The sequence below is a fragment of the Melanotaenia boesemani genome, chromosome 16, assembly GCF_017639745.1.
Source record: "Melanotaenia boesemani isolate fMelBoe1 chromosome 16, fMelBoe1.pri, whole genome shotgun sequence".
NCBI classification, from domain to species: Eukaryota; Metazoa; Chordata; class Actinopteri; order Atheriniformes; family Melanotaeniidae; genus Melanotaenia; species Melanotaenia boesemani.
In genome coordinates this window covers 11,647,063-11,665,240 of record NC_055697.1, presented here as the reverse complement: position 1 = coordinate 11,665,240, position 18,178 = coordinate 11,647,063, and the positions used below count along the sequence as shown (strand labels likewise).

The 18,178-nt window shown below is 36.2% G+C and overlaps 1 protein-coding gene across 1 annotated transcript; it reads left to right on the top strand.

Moving 5' to 3' along the window:
* The first annotated feature begins 742 nt into the window (after nucleotides 1-742).
* eif2ak2 (eukaryotic translation initiation factor 2-alpha kinase 2) lies at nucleotides 743-17,949 on the top strand. The gene is given in 36 exon segments (XM_042011158.1): nucleotides 743-968; nucleotides 1,760-1,886; nucleotides 1,973-2,118; nucleotides 2,206-2,329; nucleotides 2,457-2,530; nucleotides 2,652-2,801; nucleotides 2,902-3,034; nucleotides 4,390-4,439; nucleotides 4,523-4,613; nucleotides 4,865-4,896; nucleotides 4,971-5,013; nucleotides 5,102-5,172; nucleotides 6,165-6,284; nucleotides 6,412-6,580; nucleotides 6,582-6,845; nucleotides 7,009-7,152; nucleotides 7,280-7,381; nucleotides 8,826-8,888; nucleotides 9,008-9,142; nucleotides 10,470-10,594; nucleotides 12,025-12,151; nucleotides 12,236-12,381; nucleotides 12,470-12,593; nucleotides 12,693-12,751; nucleotides 12,829-12,972; nucleotides 13,092-13,224; nucleotides 13,387-13,442; nucleotides 13,525-13,606; nucleotides 14,847-14,887; nucleotides 14,968-15,087; nucleotides 15,202-15,324; nucleotides 15,405-15,609; nucleotides 15,818-15,964; nucleotides 16,166-16,264; nucleotides 17,640-17,702; nucleotides 17,816-17,949. Coding segments are annotated over 36 exon segments (4,062 nt in total). The 5' UTR covers nucleotides 743-861; the 3' UTR covers nucleotides 17,939-17,949.
* The last annotated feature ends 229 nt before the right edge of the window (nucleotides 17,950-18,178 follow it).

Here is an 18,178-nt window from a genome sequence, read left to right as displayed (position 1 = left end):
TGACTTTCAAACATCAACTCTTCATGTAGAGTTGATGTACATTTTTCTTCTTGTTCGTTGAAGAGGATACAGCAACCTGAAATAGGATCCTACATAACATTCCCTGTAGGATCCTATTTCAGGTTAGGTGATGTTCTGGATGGAGCCTTATTTAGGCTTGTGAATGTTGGTTTTTGCAAGTTCTGCAAATCGAAAAGGTTGTGATACACTGAATATTTATTTATTAGGGTGAAGGTGATACGCTGCGGTAATGACTGGCCGAAGTATTAACCTTCATTACTTATTTGCCATTAATGTGTTCTTTTTGAGGCAAAGTAAATGCTTTAATCTTTTTTGTCTTTTAGCCTTTTTATTTTATTTTATTTTATTTTACGCCTAAAATAAAGTTTTATAGAGAAAAGTTGGCAGTATCAACTACAGTTCATCAGTTACACCAGCTGTCTCTAAAATTACTAGGGGTTTGTAGTTCAATGCTAACGAGCTAACTGTGAGGCATGTTAGCAACAACAGTTTATAAAGCATTTAACCGGCAAATGTTAACTAAAACAAGTAATGACACAACTTTATAAATATAAAATAATAAATTATTGTCTGAAACAATTTTACCAGCAATACTCTTGTTTCTTTTTTTTTTTTGGAGCACGTTCCGATATTAATGGTATACTTTTTTTTTTTTTAAATAACTTTATTGAACAACGTTTGAATACAGTACGTAACGTGTGAATCACGTCGATGACGTTAATGGAGAAATCGAAACTTATGACACTCAGCCCCGGAAAACGGTGCAACTGTTGTATTGTACTACGTTGTCAGCACTTTGTTTTTAATGTTCTATTTTAAAATACTATATAGTAATATATTATGGAATCGGTAAACTACATAGCGAAGCTGAACGAATATGCACACAAGGAGAGGCTCATAGTGAGATATGAAGACGTTGCATCTGATGGCCCAGACCACATTAAAACGTGAGTTTACAAATGGCAGGATTCGTCTGATACACGAATAAAACCCTTTTACTGGAGATAATATTTAGTTCGAACCTCTAGTTTATGTAATCAGTATTTGCCATCAAGTGTGTTATTGATTATGTTAAAGAAACTCCCCAGGTTATCGCCCCGATGTCTTCACATAGTACTACTTATTAACTTGTGGTTTTATAAAATGTTTTTTATTTGTAAACAATCACATTATTCAACATCTTAATCAGCTGGTTGCTATTGGTTTAACTAATTGTGCATGCAAAATGTTTAATGCATTTACATTCACTGTTAAAGTATTCTTTTAATTGTTTTATTTCCCTTCTTTTTGTTCATTTGGAGATTTGGATAGTTTATCTGGCACACAAATATCCACAAACACAAAAAACACATTTTCTGTAGGCTAAATTTAGTTTCCATGTGCTCTTGTAAGTATTTCTTTCTGCTTTCAGCCTTATAAATAAGCAAACAATCAGTCCACTAATAGAGAAAATAGTTAACCAGTTAAACGTTTCAGAATCAGAATAAGTTTATAAAATATATATATATATATATATATATATATATATATATATATATATATATATATATTGTATATATATATATATACAAGCACACACACATGCACACACCACAAACCTAAAGCAGATGTTGCAATAAAATCCTATTTTTAATTTGATAATTGTGTAGTAATAATCTGTTGATATAATACAGTATATCTTAGTCTTAACCGTGACTGAATTACAGGTAACTATAGAGCTCTTGTAATTACATTGCAGGTTTACTTGTAGAGCTGTTGTGAATGGAAAGGCCTATTCTGATGGTGTGGGAAGGAACAAGAAAGAAGCTAGACAGAACGCTGCTAAAAATGCCTTGAAATGCCTGTTGGAGGAACCACCTGATGTTGTAAGATCACATCACAGTTTTATTTACTTACTCTGCTTGAGTTTTTATGTTGATGCACTGCATGGGTGTTGATTTCATCTTGACAGCCAGTAAAAGCCCCAGAAACCTCTCCTGCTCGAGAACAGCTAAAAAGTATTAACTACACATGTTGGCTCAATGAATATGGCCAGAAAAACAGGTTGATTGTAAGGGCTGAGGAGAAAACCAAACTCGGACCAAATAATGCATCTCAGTAAGTTTCTTCCTTGTGCCCAATTTTAATTTTAGTTGCACTTTCACCCATATAAACTTATTCAATCTTTTGTGTTATTATTGTTAGATGGTGCAGGTTTGTGGTTGGGGATAAAGAGTATCCCGGTGCATCAGGAAAAACGAAAAAGGAAGCAAAGGAGGAAGCCGCCAAGCTGGTTTATCATGAGATATTTTGGAGTGAATCTACAGATGTAAGTAGAGATGCATAGCAGTCTATTCAAACTGAACTGAAGGCCTTGAAATTTATAGTTTTTAAGAAGAAATGGGAGTTTTTGTTTCTAAATTAGTTCATTTTTGTTGTTTTGTTTGTTTTAAAAGACTGGAGAATTGAAAGATAGCGGCACTTCAAGTCTGCACCAGGAGGAATTGGATGAAAAGGTGTCAAACATCTGGTGAGAACAAGTGTTAATGCTGTCATTCATTAGAAATGTTCATCACTTGCAAACTATTGATTGAACTATCATTTACTCGTTGCTTCTTGTAATTAGTGTTGTTATTTTGTTTGTGTTTCAGTGATCAAACAAAGAGCTTGAACGTGAAGGCTGAAGACAGCAGCTTTGGACAAACAAATTTTATTGGAATTGTCAACCACTACTGTCAGAAAACAAAACGTACATGTTCGTTTATTGAAGAGCAAAGATTGGGTCCTGCTCATAGCTTTACGTGAGTTTTACTGAGCTTCCGTACCCTGAATACCTACGATGTAAAGATGTAGTCTCCTGAACATAATCATCTAAAGATTTGTTCTTTCTGGCTAATGCAGATTTTTCTACAAATTATTGATCAACGGTAAGGAATACCCTGTGGGCAAGGGTAAAAACATCAAAGAAGCCAGACAGAATGCAGCTCAGTTGGCCTGGTCTGCTCTTAAAGAGCAGTCAGACTTTGAAAGCAAGGTATTTAAAAGTTTAATTTCTTTCTGTGTTTGAGAAGATTGATGTGTGATGAGTTGGCTGAGTGAGTGAAATCTGTTTCATGTGGTACTTTTTATTTCATCCTCCAAAAGCACTTCAGATTTTGAGCTAAGCTGAGTTATATGAGTTCACCTCTTAACAGAGATTGTTCAGTTGTAGCCACCTACTCCAGATGGATGAGGGAACCTCTGGCTTCTGAAATGCTGCTAAAATGGTGCAATTAACCATTTCAGTTTCTCCTAAAGTACGGAAATTTGCTCAGAAAGTTTATGTAGCATTGAGCGTCTTTTGGTTTCCTCCTCCTCTTAAGATTGGAGATTCATGATTCAGTTCTTGTAATTCTAACTGAATTTTTCTCACGGTTCAGTTATAATCAGCGGTGGGTGTACACACAGACAACTCCAGTCACCGTGGACCTCATAGTTCTCCTTTTTTTTTTTTTTAACTCCACCAAGACAGAAGTCATGTATTTAGAGGTATTGGTTTGTCTTTCTGTCTTTCTCAAAAAGTTGTGGATGGATTTTGATGACATTTTCAGACAATCTCAGAAATAGAATAATGAACAAATTATTAGAATTTGGAGGTGAAACTAAATAAATGATGCTTACAATCATTGGCAAAAATAAATAAATAAAATACAATTGAATAACATCAATATTTCAAGATAATGAGTTAATTATCTCTTTATTTTGCGATAACAAAAATGTTTTTATCTCAACGATAAAAATGGATTTTCTCCTAATAATAAGATATAAACCTACTTTTTTTTTAGTAAACAACATAAATTAATTTATCACATGAAAATGACCTCCATGATCTTTAGGTAACAGAGTTATTAGCTCATAATCTCAAAATAATGGCATCAAAATAAATATCTGTAGGCATGGCTGCTCTTGGCTGCTGTAAACAACGGCAATAAAACATTTGCAAGAACAAATGTTTCAAATTGTTTTTGAAATTTTCTTTGTTTAATCGAAATGTATGGCAATGATGAATAACCTCAAGATTGACTTTGCAAGCTGACTTATTTATCACTAAACTATGAAGCAGACTCACCTAATTATACTGGGACCTGCTGGAACAAATGATAGCAATCAGAAAACATTCAGAAAATTTGACAGGCAGAGACATCTTTAGCTGTGCTGCAGAAATATTACTGTAGAACAATAGAAATTATACTAAAAATATAGCAATAGAAATCCCAAAGTTCTTCCGAATATTTGTAGTTTAATAAAATAAGATGTGAAAATAGGTTTATTTAAGTAAAATTACATTCATGTTGTCATTGTTATTTTTCCACTGTTGCTCCTCAACATCAGTCTTTTTTGTGTTTGTAGGTGTCCGTTGATGGTGCACAAGCCAAGCAATCTCCATCAACAAGTATACAGTGAGGCACTTAATGAGCAGCGTAACAGTGTTAAGATTAATGATGATTATGCTACTAATAATTGTCTCATTGTATTCCTGAAGGGATTCGGGTCATGCAATATTAAACAGCGAAACAACAGCTACAAGTGACTTCATTGTTTTTGCTGATACATCAAATCCTCCCCAAGTACAGGTCTGTTATTTCCCGCTGTAGCCTTGCAATGTTCATGTTATTACAGAAGTAAGATTAGGGTTTTTAATGAAGTGGAATAGAGTAAGTTTGACAGATAAACTGTTGTAATAGAGGAAACGCTCTCCCCTTTGTGACCACTCAAAAGAAATAGACAGTGAAGAATTAACTGAAAAAAATGTTGAAAAAATCTCTCTGGAAGCACGTTTGAGCTCAAAGGAATTAAAGGACATTTTCTATATTCTATTTTGTAGAATCAAAGTCCTGGCGTAAAGCCCAAGATAAAGTAAGGCATCTTCTTACTTTAAGATCTGTATTATTTAATCAGATACTATCGCTAATTATACTTTCTCTTGTTAGACTTGCAGCTAATTTCCAGTATGCTAGGGACAGGAGTAAAGAGGTAAAGTCAGAAGTTATCCTAATAATTATGCCAGTTTATTTCTTTGGCCGCTGTTTAAAAAAAGTAACATGTCTATTATAACTTGTAGGAACAGGTCAATTTCAAGATTAAAGGAAATACTCAGAAGGAGAAAGCACCAACTCAGTCCGTTATGTCAAGGTATGGAAAATAAAGATGTTAAATTACAATCCACTTTGTGTCTTATTGATCAATATGAATTTTATAGTAAACGTCTTACAAATACATTCACTCTGTTGGTGTTTTTTCTGTATTGCTGCATCATTAATGCAACCTGGTTCCTGTTGGGATTTTTATGTTCTGTTCCGCTGGGTTTAAATAGCATAGCAACAACATATATTATGCTACAAACAATTGAGATAAAAGTCTTTATCTCATTTTATTGGAACCACCTGTTGCAGCAGTTAAAACCGCAGCTCTGTTTTAGCTCAGTGTATGTAGTCACATTTTTGTCCAATTACAATAGGCAACTTTATTTTTAGTTATATTATATATTTTATTTGTATATAGCTTTCTTCAACTCATACTTCTCCCCTCAGACTTCCTTATATAACCTACGTTAGGTGTTGATTATCCAGCTTTGTAAGATTCATCATTGTCAAATTGGGAATAATCTGTTTCAGATAGTGCTGATAAGTAATCAGTGAGTAGAAATCTGACTCCAACGCTCTGAATCAAATGTCACAAGTTTAAATGAGAATATGTTGTTCAGGCCCATCTGTCTTTTTTTCATTCCTCAGCTGTTTTCCAGACCCTACTAAAAACCCTACTGGGCATAATTCTGTCTGAGGGCTGTTCAGAGTTTTGGATATTTCTCTATAGTCCTCATCTAATGTAAAATATTCTATTATTTTTTCACTAATCTGTTTGGAGAGCTCCATCGCCTTGTTGCTTGTGCTGTTTTAGATTGAAAACAGGTGTAATCACTATGTTTCAGATAATGATTGATTCGGTTTTACATTTTTCTTACCCTGATGTCTTTTTTTTAAGTATGTTAAATATTTTTAATATAAAAAGCACATTTTGATATCAGAATTTTTCAGGAGCCAGAAATAACACGACAGGGTGAATTCATTTGTAAAAGCATAAATTCATTTTAAATTTTGCTGAGAAATATCTGTTCATTTCCACAGGTTTACATCAGACTATGACTCCATAGAGTGCCTTGGTAAAGGAGCATTTGGATATGTTTTCAAGGCAAACCACAAACTGGAGGAAAGGTTTTATGCTGTGAAGATTGTTTGCTGCAAAGAGTAAGTCAAGTATTAAAATCTTTTTATTATTTTTGTCTGTGCAGTCTTTTTTATGAAAGATACTGTAGATGACATGCAGAATAGGTTGAAAGTTTCAATAATGGACTTATTTTCTTATTTGGATTAGAAAAGCTCTACAAGAGGTGAAGGTGTTGTCGGACCTGAATCACTGTAACATTGTTCGATACCACTCCTGTTGGATGGAGGACTCAGGATACCTGTGGGACAGTTCAGCTGACAGTAGCAGCGCATCACAGTAAGCTCCATTCATTCTCTAGTCTTCTCATCTTAACAATATTATTAAACTTTTCCTGGGTTTTTTCTTATTTTCCTGTTGTTTTCAGGTCTTCCACTGATTCACCTGTGAAGTACCTTTACATTCAGATGGAGTTATGTGACACCAAAACCCTGAGAGTGTGGATAGACGAGAAAAATATTCAGAATCCAAAGAAATCTCTGCGAGGCTCCAAAAGAAAGGAAGAAAGTTTAGAAATTGCCCTGCAAATAGTTAGCGGAGTAGATTACATTCACTCCAGGATGCTCATCCACAGAGACCTGAAGGTGAGACAAGATCCAGTATTTTTTCCCCCAGAGCTGCACCTATTTGTGGTGTTTTTTTTTTTTGTTTGTTTTTTTTTTATTGTGGCCACACACTGATTTGTCCAACCGAGCTAGCTCAAGTTGAGTAAAACCATCAATATCCTTATTTCTTTCCTACTGTTAGCCGGCCAACATCATGTTTGACCGGGACGGAAAGGTGAAAATTGGAGATTTTGGTCTTGTCACTGAAGAGATTGAAGATGATGCTGAGAACTTGGTGGACAGGAAAAAGTACAAAGGAACTCCTTCCTACATGGCTCCCGAGCAGGTGAGACCAGCTGCACGTCAGATTATGCCATTTAGATGATTCCATGCAGTTTAATATTATATTTATCATTTCCTGTTGAGCTAATGTGTCATATTAAATTTGTTTTATGTTTTCTTTTTAATCACAGAAGAGAAAGATCCTGTATGACCGTAAGGTGGACATATTTGCTATGGGGCTGATTTATTTTGAGCTCCTTTGGAACCTCCCCACTGTCCATGAAAAGACCGAGGTGAGTTGTTTAGAGACGCTAAATTACGCTGCAGGGACGGCTTGTGGCCCTTTCAGACCAAATTTAGTGAGAGTGCTGCTGCTTTATTATTTCAGTGGCTTGGGCGACATAATGATAGTTTGTAGCTGCACTGAACAAAGTTCAACACAAAACTTTGACCATGTGACAAATACCTGCAGCCAGTAGAAAGGGTTCGCAGCTCACACCTTACTGACTTTCACAGTAGACTCATAGTACACCGGAAAATTTCAAGAAACTCTGAGTCAGTCCTAACTTGTTTATTTCCAAATTTATCCCTGCAAAATAAATACATGCATTTCTTTCCTTAGACTTCTCCATCACATATGTATGATTTTTTTCATTTTATGTTGGTTATGTTAGTGAAAATGTAGTTTAATACCCAGCAACAATTGTCCCTGGGTATAAAACTACATTTTCACTAATGTGTGTAACATCATAAATAGGCATGGTTATGATGGGGAGGGTAAGGGTCTGCCCCTATCAGGTCAAAATCTTCTTCATCCTCATCCTCAAAATGTTCATCTTCGCTTTACCATTCAGCCATCTTTTAGGCAGTGGCCTGTTTTGCCGTAAAACTCTATAGGAGCAGTAACTGTAGGAACGACTGTGATGCAGCACACATCACTTTTGGGGTTTTTTTAAGTTTAGAAGATCCAAAACCTCTGATGGTTTAGAACCTTCGACACCTATTGGTGCGTTATGGTAGCAGTAACTAATGTTTCCCAGCTTACATTTACTTTTCTTATGATCAAAAGATGAATGCAATTTATTAATTGTCATTATATATCAGCAGTAGACCCTTTAAAGAATATATGTGCAAAATATGGAAAACAAATGGGATAAGAAGAGGATTATAGATTTACTCAAGTCAGAAATTTCTCTTGTCAACATTTCAAAATAACTACAGATCTGAAGAATTCATTTCCTTACTATTACGTTATTTAGTCACAGCCTTCAGCTGTTAAACATGGCGATAGCATCATGCTATGGAGCAGTTTTGCTGTCAAACTGTACACAAACTGTCTGGGCAGGTTGTGGGAATTATGTTGACTCAAGTTCTACTATTTTTTTATTGTTTGTTTTGTTATTTTAATTAGAGTTGTGCGGTTTACTTATGAGTGTCAATGTTTTACGTGCAGTAAACAGCCATGAGTGTGCTCAGTTTGGAGAATCAGACAGGGAGCTGAGCTAGAAACTACTCACAAGGGGGTCACAGAAGAGCTTTTTTAAAGTTCTTGCCAATAAAACCACTTCAGCCTGATGAAATAACAGTGTTTAATACTATATACAAAAAAGTACTGTCATTGTAGCTGCATGTCAGTGCAATGTTGTGTGTCATTGCATGCTGTAATAAGAGTGCATTGTATTTATTTAAATCAGTCCAACTAAATGATCTGGATTTATTTTATTGTGTGAACTCCAGATTTGGAATGATGTCAGAGACCAGAAGCTTCCAGAGGGATTTTTTCAACACTTTCTTCAGGAGGTACTTAAGTTTTCTTTCAGTTAATTCTTCTCTGTATATTTCTTTTAACTGGTCATAAAGGGGGGTTAACATGCATTAAAAATAAACAAATCTCAATAAGTTTTTTTGTTTTTTTTCAGAGCAAAATGATAAAGTCAATGTTGTGTATTAACCCAGACGAGCGACCAGAGGCAAGTAAACTAAAGTCGGACTTGGAAGAGTTTCAACGTTCACTTGTGATGCTTAAAACAGGGCAACGTGACAGTAAGACTGTCTGATTGTCTCAAGGAAATATTTAGAAGCCATAACAAATCTGGTTTAATAATTGGGTATTTCTGCAGTCTTGCATGACTTTAACTGCTGACAGTCTTTTAGAAATAGTTTTGATGAACTGACGGGAGAAAATGCATCATGGTCATGTTATCTTGTGTATGGTACTGTAATTAATGGAAGAAAACATATAACCACATTTCTGAATCAGTGAATGCAATATAAATGACATAATTCACTTCTAACAAGTAATCATGTTTTGGGTAACAACTGATAACTGTTTTAAGATCATTTACTGGATGCTGAAGTGTTTAAATGTCTCTGTAATATGTACTGGGAGGCTGAATTGGGTTGAAGAATAAAACAAACTCATTGTAATGTTCATTCATCTTCTGCTTCTGTTGTACTTTGCAAATGCTGAACTTGAGTTAGTGCTGGAAGCTCGGATATGCTCTGTTTGCCTTGTTTCTGTGGACCCATCAACTCAGAAGAAAAAAATTCAGGTGTTTTGCAAAGCACAAAATGTATTGTATTATTATCAGTGATTCCCAAGGGACTCATTTTTTCTTAACCTCTTAGCACCATATGCAGCATTTTACTCTATTTTAATATATAAAACATTTATACAATATCAAATAGGCTGCTTACTGTGGATAAGTTTGACAGCATAAGGAAACCTTGCTGTAAATCTAAATATGATTCAGAGCCAAAGCAGTCATGTTTGCTCTACTTCAGCAGCTTTGGAAGCCAAAGGTCAGAAAAATGTTGACAAGTTATCAGGTCAAAATTCAAAGGAGTGGAGATCCATAAATCCTAATTTAAGACATGTAGAGAGAGATGACAGGAGGGCAAAACACAACTTAGGGTGTTTTGAAACCAAAAATCTACCACGCCCTGCCACCGATGGATCTATGGTCCGAACAGGTGAACTTGTTATTTCCTTAATAAAGAAAAAAAGAAGTGTTTAGGCTCTACAGGTAAAAATAAACCCTGATTAAATAAATTTGAACTATGCTCCAACCTAAGACCCTCCCATCAAATCACAGCAGGCTTTTATCTGCACAACGACTATGTGCACAAAATAAAATCGCGTAGCGCACTAACTTTTACCGGAAGTGTTTGTTCAGCTAATACCCAGTTTCAGTTTTGTTTACCCCGATGAAACTAACCACATAACTGAATCATACTTGAGAATCGAAACTTACGGACATATTAGTCAGCTGAAGCGAAGGAGACCGGACTTAGACGGATGCTGGAGGGGAACAGCGATAGAAACAGGGTGAACGCAGCAGCTCCGCGACCTTTAATCTGTTTTCTTAACATTTTAGATAACTTGCTTTGTCGTTTATGATGGCAAATCGAAACTTCGTGGCTGATCTAAACGAATATGCACAGAGGTCTCGTCTTAAGCTCCGATATGAGGACCAGGACAGTCGTGGCCCAGATCACAATAAAACGTGAGTAGCCTATTTTTCCTGCAGGGCAATGGAAACATGTCAGGGGGTCTGAGCGCGTGAGAAAGGAGGGGCTTTATGTCGCCTTGTGGGCTAAAGCAGTTCATCGATACATTTGATTAGAAAACCTGGTTAATCTATAACCTCTGACACACCAGGAAATTATGGTTAGAAACAGAAAAGCAAAGTGTTAACTGACTGACATGAACCTTTTTAAATCGATGTTTAAGAAATTAAATGCAAGTACTGATTAACCTCAAGAAACTGCTGTTTGAGTGTGAATGATGCAATATCATCTGAGATTTAAAGGCATAGTAATATCCTGAACGATTCCGTCCTGAGGAAAAAGAGACAAAGACACCAAAACACAACCCAGAACAGAACAGATGCTTGTTGTGTAAAAACCGTAACTTTTACATTATAGTGCAGTGGAGTGTGCCCCTAAATGTAACTTATCATATTTTTGCTTATCTGATTGTCTTCCTGTAACTTAGCTGAAGGAGGAGCTTCCCTTACAAGTACTTTCTAAATCCTGATGTCAGAAATAAACAATTTCACATGAACAAAATGTCATAACACCGATTACGGTTAAAAAGGGTGAAAAGAAGTGTACCACACCCCTTACCCCAGGCTTAAAAGTCTATGGCATTGCTGTGTTGTTTGCTTGTTTGTTTGTATTTGTTTCTATTTTTTGTTGTTGTTTTTTATTATAAAGCCTTAAGTAAATTACTAAAAAATAAGATGGCACGTATATTTACAGTATTTCCATATAAACTTAGCACAAAAAGTCTTTTTGATGAATTATTTCTTTGTTGTAACAATGCTTCTTGGCAACGAATCCTGTCTATTTCCCCTTTAAGAATTGTGCTATATTTGTAAAGAAAATGCATTTGTGGGATGAGCAGCAGAGTTGAAAAACTTGCCAAATTTTCTCTGCCAATTGCAAGCAACTTATTCTGCTGTGGCCTGCCACGATCACTCTTCATCATCAGACGCTGTTTGTACTGGTGCTGGCAGTATGTGCACAGGAACATAGACATGTGGAGGAACATTTATGCAGTGATGAGTCCAGATTCTGCCCACAGCAGTTGGATCTAAGGGCAAAGTGTGGGGAAGACATGGAGAATGCTATGCTGATTGCTGCACTGGTAGATTAACCACTTTCAGTGGAGGCAGTGTAATGGTGTGGATCTCCCTCACTGTAAAAACAAGAGACCTAATTAAAACAAAGTTTGTGTAAGTTATTGCAGGCTAACATAACAGTTAGAAATGTTCAGATTAATGGATTACAGTCTCACTATGTTTCAGGCTAAGAGAAACTTTCAGAAGAAGAAGATCAAACTCAAAATAAGTTGCAAATACTAATGAAAATTGAAATGTATTAATCTCCTAGAGAATGATCTCCTGACAGATGTCTGATTAATCTTCCACAGGTTCGTCCTGAGAGCTGTCCTTGATGACAAACCTTATCCCTATGGTGTTGGAAAGACCAAAAAGGATGCGAAACAAAATGCAGCTGAAAATGCTCTGAAGTCTCTTAACAGTGAAGATCGGGACTCAGTAAGATCATCGTTCATCTTTACACAACCAGAAAGACCAACTTGTGGCGTTTGTTTCATTAAAGTATATTTCTTATTCTCTCAGCCAACAGATAATGCAGCAGAGGCTCCTGCATCAGTTTATGAGACTAATGACAATTACATATGTTTACTTAATCAATATGGTCAGAGAAACAGACTGGATATAAAGGCTGTGGAGACAACAAGACCTGGATTGCATAGTACCGTTTTGTAAGTCTCCACACTGCTTTCTGTTCCTTTGTAGCTGTGTATTCACCACTTGAAATTATCAAAACATACATATTTTTTATTTATATAGCTGGTGTAAGTATGAGGTGGGTGATAAGTTGTACCCAGATGTCTCTGGGAGAACAAAGAGGGAAGCTAAGGAGGAAGCAGCCAAGCTGGTGTATGATATAATATATGGCGGCAAAACCTCAGAGGTAGGTAGTGATACACACCACACCAGAGCTAAAATATTTTCAGTGGGTCACATTTCCCCTTTATTAACCATTTAAAAATGTTATATTTCTATTTACAAGACTGCAGATGCATCATGTGAACAAAACGGGACATCAGATGGAGATTTTGATGATATCAGGTGAGTAAAAAACAATATTAATTCATTGTTTTTATATTTTGGCATCTATACTGGTTTAATATCTTGTTTTTTAACAGTACAAGGAAAAGCAGTCTGAGCTCTCCAGACAGTGGTTATAGAGGGACTAATTTTATTGGACAAATCAATGACTACTGTCAGAACAACAAGTACAGCCGTACATTTATGGAAGTGGGGAGACATGGCCCTCCTCATAACCTCCGGTGAGTATGGTTCCTTAAATAATAGCTGTAATCGCTCTGCTAATTCTTGATTGATGTTAATAAATATTAATCTGGAAATATAAAGATCTAAATCATATTCTTTTCTTTTCAAAACACAGATTTTCCTACCAATTAAAAATAGACAACAAGGACTACCCTGTTGGTGAGGGTAAGACCTCCAAGGAAGCCAAACAAAATGCAGCTAAACTAGCCTGGCTTGCTCTTCAGGGACAATCAGACTGGGACAGCCAGGTATATGATGTGTTCTGATCACTATGTATCCACAAACATAGCTTAATGGTTCTATATTTAGTGATAATTACAGATCCTAAAGCCTGCTTCCACTGAAATTACATTTTCATGAGATTTTGATGTTTTGTATTTTCTAAAAAAAATGTTTTCTGTGCATTTTAGGGGTCTTTTGGGTTAACAGTGTCCAAAGATGGTGGACCATCTACATCATCAGCACAGTAAGGCACTCATGGACATAAGTAGGATTATTCATTGTGCTGGCAAAGATGTACTTATTTGTCTTTATTCTTTGTTTTTTAGGGACTCAAATCAATCATCATCAGAAAACCTGCATGGGAATACAAGTGACTCAATAATATTTGCTGATTCATCAAAATCCCAGGTCAGTTCCCTCACAGTTAAATAAAAATCATAAAATATAATAATGTTAAATTTAATAATGTTAAATACAAAAATAAAATAAAAAAATACCTTAAACCCTGGCCATAAGCAGAAATACCCAAAATAAATGAAGAATTGTTCCACAATAATAAGTTTCATATGCATGTTCTTTGTGTCTATGGACTTAATAGAATCTATTCACAATGTCAACAAATTGTATTTGCTACTATGCCTGAGTAAACTGCAGTAAAACAAAGGAAAATGTGAAATTTCTCTTCTAGCCTGCTTTTTTTATGATATGATAACAAATGCCATTGATCACCTTCAGCAACAAAATCTTTTCTAAACATTAATGCTTGCACTAAAATACAGTTCTGATCTTCTTGTATGAACATTAGGGTCTAAACTATATAGGGTCCTAGAGCAACAGTTGAAAATCATCTCTAATGTTCTGTTTAAGTGAATACAAGTGCCTGAACAATCAGCACAAACTGCATTAAATGCAACATGTGCAGATATAAGAAAGATTTTTATTTTTGTTCCCATTCCAGACCCACTCTGTTATTGGGAGTACTCACCGCTTCCTGAGACAAATTTGTGACCGTGTTTGGGTTTCTAGTCATTAATCAGGTTTTTGTGAAGAGATCTTTGGAAAAGCTTCAAAAAGAAAAAAATAAACCAATCAGACATGTTTACATTGAAACTAATAAAGTAGGCTGCGTAGTACCGGAGGGTGGTGGGGGCAGCTCGTTGCTCTTTTAGTAATTCAGGATGAGAAATATTTGTCCTTACCAGAAACAAACATGAGGGGGAAATAACTGTGGTGGACATCCACAGAAGGAAAATGGAGCGTTCCTCTTTAGGAGTTACTTAAATCTCTGGGATTTATTACACCATATCTGGGAAGATGTGAGTTAGTTTTGCCAGCTCAGATCCTAAACAGCTGATGAGTCACATAACCAGTTCAGACACGCTTTGCAACAGCACTTTTATTCTCTCCAAATCTTCTTTAGAACACATACAAACCACTTCAAGCTAAGAAATAAACTTCTTTTTTCCACATTAGCAGACATTTTTTTCAATCACCTTTTCTCATTTTTATCTTTTCAGTCTAGTCTTTTGAAAGAAGCTGCTTTTCTGTCTTTATTGTTATTGTTCTTTTAATTTATTCTCCATTTATTTATTCAGTTCACCTTTCTGACCTTACTAATAAATATGATGTATTTGTTTTATTCTCTTAGAAAAATGGTGAAAATGAAAGTAACACATCAACCCAGTCAAGGTATGGGAAAGTATTTAATTACACTGAAAACATGATGTACACTCATGTTCAAGGCTTTAATTTTACTTTCATATCTGCAGATTTACATCAGAATATCAGATTCTCGGATGTCTTGGCGATGGCGGCTTTGGTTATGTCTACAAAGTTAAAGAGAAGCTGTTGGAAAAGGATTTTGCTGTAAAGATTGTGGCTGGCACGGAGTAAGTCAAGTAATCTGTGCTGCTGAGTGTAAAAACACTGTTTTAGGTCAGTAATGGACCCATTACAAGAATTATAGTTAATAATTTAAATATATTTCTATATTTTTTTAACAGAAAAGCTGTGCGAGAGGTGAAAGCGTTAGCAGACCTCCAGCACACTAACATTGTTAGATACTATCATTGCTGGATGGAGAAAACAGAATACAAAGATGACAGTTTCAGCCACAGCTCCTCTGAGTAGGTCTCATCCCCTTATAAAATATTACTTCATTTTACCAATAAGCTAATAACCATGTCATCTTTCTCATGTTCTGTAGCTCTAAACGTATCCCATGTGATCAGTACCTGTACATCAGGATGGAATTATGTTGCCCTGAAACACTTGAAGACTGGATACAGAAAAGGAACAACAATAATCTGGAAGGCTACCAGCGAAGTGCAGAGAGTCTTCCCATTGCTCAACAAATAGTCAGCGGGGTTGAGTACATTCACTCCCAGAAGCTAATTCACAGGGACCTTAAGGTGAGTCTTCGGCTTACGCCCCACAGAATTGCTGTGTCATGGTTGTGAATTGGAGGTCACTGTGTGTTTTGTTTTTTAATGGAACATTTGTATATAGAGTGTACACCGTTGTGCTTCATGACTTGTACATTTGGTATTTTAAAGATCATTTTGTGAAAATAACTCAATTGGCTTGATGGGAATTGGTTTGAACTTTTTCAACGTTTAGCCTGCCAACATCATGTTTGGGAAGGATGGTGCAGTGAAGATTGGTGACTTTGGTCTGGTCACTGCTCAGACCAACGGTGAAGATGAAGAAAACCTGATGAGGAGAACCAGAAAAACAGGAACCAGATCTTACATGCCTCCTGAACAAGTGAGATGGTCTACTGAATAGTGACCTCAGCGTTTCCTTTGTTATATTTTTGGAAAAAGTGTTTGTGTCGCTCTTAACAAGCTGATTTAAACTTACTGCTACTTTTCTAAATATGCTGAGCCATTTCTCTTTTGTTGATGCCTTTCCTGCCATAAATTCACCTGAATCATGTTTTCTTCCTCTTTATTAACATTATTACAGATGACTGTGGAATATAACCACAAAGTAGACCTGTTCGCTTTGGGATTGATCTTCTTTGAATTCCTGTGGAAACTCTCAACAGGCCATGAAAAAGTAGTGGTGAGTCCTTCATATAGAAGGCATCATTATGTAGGATGCCACTTTTTTAACATGTTACATAGGATAATATTTACTACATACAGTGTGCGATATGGGGAAAAAAACAGAGGGCAGGGGGTGGACGGCGGCAGTTCAGATTTTTAAAAAACATTTTATTCATGAAAATAACAACAGGCTTATGCATGACCCTGTAATGTTACCATGGCTACGTGTCCCACCATCTACTCTTGACTTTTTCCCTGTTGATGTTTCGGCACAAAGAAATGATAAAATACTTTGCTGATATTTAACAGCTACTGTAAGGACTGTCTCATTCTCTTCTATAACTAGCTGACTAGCAGGCCTTTTCAAATGGACCCAGTAGCTTATTGTTTATCAACTTGCGCCATCTACTGTTGGGAGTATTGTATAGCTTACTCCGACCTCTTCAACCAGTAGCTGGAATATTAGCTACTGTATTGGACCAAAGGCAAAACTATCCACTAGTGATGGGATGTTTTGCTTTTTTCAGAGAGCTGTGTCTTTTGGCTCGGCTTCCAAAGAAGAGCCAGCTCTTTTGGCTCCCGAACGGCTCTTAATTTAGCATCTTTTTTAAGCCCTATAATTTACATTTAACATCTCAAAAATTAATGAATTGTGTTTTGAAAACCCTTTTTGTGTTCAGTTTTTCACGAGAAGCCTTATAATTGCCTCCTTTTGTGCATTTATTCTGATACAAAACCCCTTACTTTTGTTTAATATTTCAACAAAAATCGTAAAATTGCACAAATGAAACAGCAAACAAATCCACAAAACAGAATGAGAACCAAACTCAAGAAAGCAGCATTAATGTCCTCAGTGCAGGTTGGCATTCAGAAAAATAAGATGCCTCCTCTTGGATGGCTGATCCAGATTCTCCCCTCTGTGAGTAGGGTTTGATGACACAGCGCACTCACGTACCCTCCTCACGGCTGTCTGCTGTTTCACTCACAGTGTAGCGCTGAGAACTGAGAGCTAAGCGCACTGCAAATTGAAAAAAAAAATACTGGGAGCCGGCTCTTCTGCTGTACTACCAAGCATCTGCTCTCAGAGCCGGCTCTTAGTGGCACATCGCTAGTATCCACCCCGGAGATGAAAAATGAATGACCAGCAGAAGGGGAGTAAATCCCCTCCATCCCCCCCAGCAAATCTCACCCTGACTACATATATATAAGAATAAAGCTCACTAAACATTTTTTGTGTTGTGTGGAGCCATAACAGAGTCAGAAACAGTTATATTAATACTGTTGTTATAATCTTATTACTTTTTTGTTAGTTGAACTTAGTTTGAATCGCTGGTTTACTATTATTATTGTTAATATTATTATTATTATCCTTTTATCACTGCATTTACCAGATTTGGAATGATGCCAGAAGCAGGAGGTTTCCCGCAGAGTTTTCCCAGACTTTTCCACAAGAGGTAGCTTGTTATATTCTTACTGATATCAACTGATTTACAAACAAAATGTGTATTTAAAGAATACAGTATTTCTTATTGTTGGTATCTGAGTCTTCTTCGATTTTGTTTTTCAGCACCTGATCATTAAGTCTTTATTGTGTGAGAAGCCAGAAGACCGACCTGAGGCAAGTGTACTGAAGGTCGAGCTGACAAAATGCGAGCAGAGATATACGCACCATGAAAATTACACTGTCTGATTATCAGGAGAGTGAGACTCTGTTTTTTCTCTCATTTGCCTAAAAAATTAAGATGAATTGTGTATGCTGCAAACATTAAGCACTTGGGGTTAGGCCTGTCGCGATAAGCAATAAGTCAATTAATTGAACGATAAGAAAATAAGAGCACGATAAGTTTGCCGGCCGCGATAATTTTTATTAGTCCCCCCTTTACCATAAACTGTGTATGACAATAGGTTTCACTATGGCGTATTTCGACTC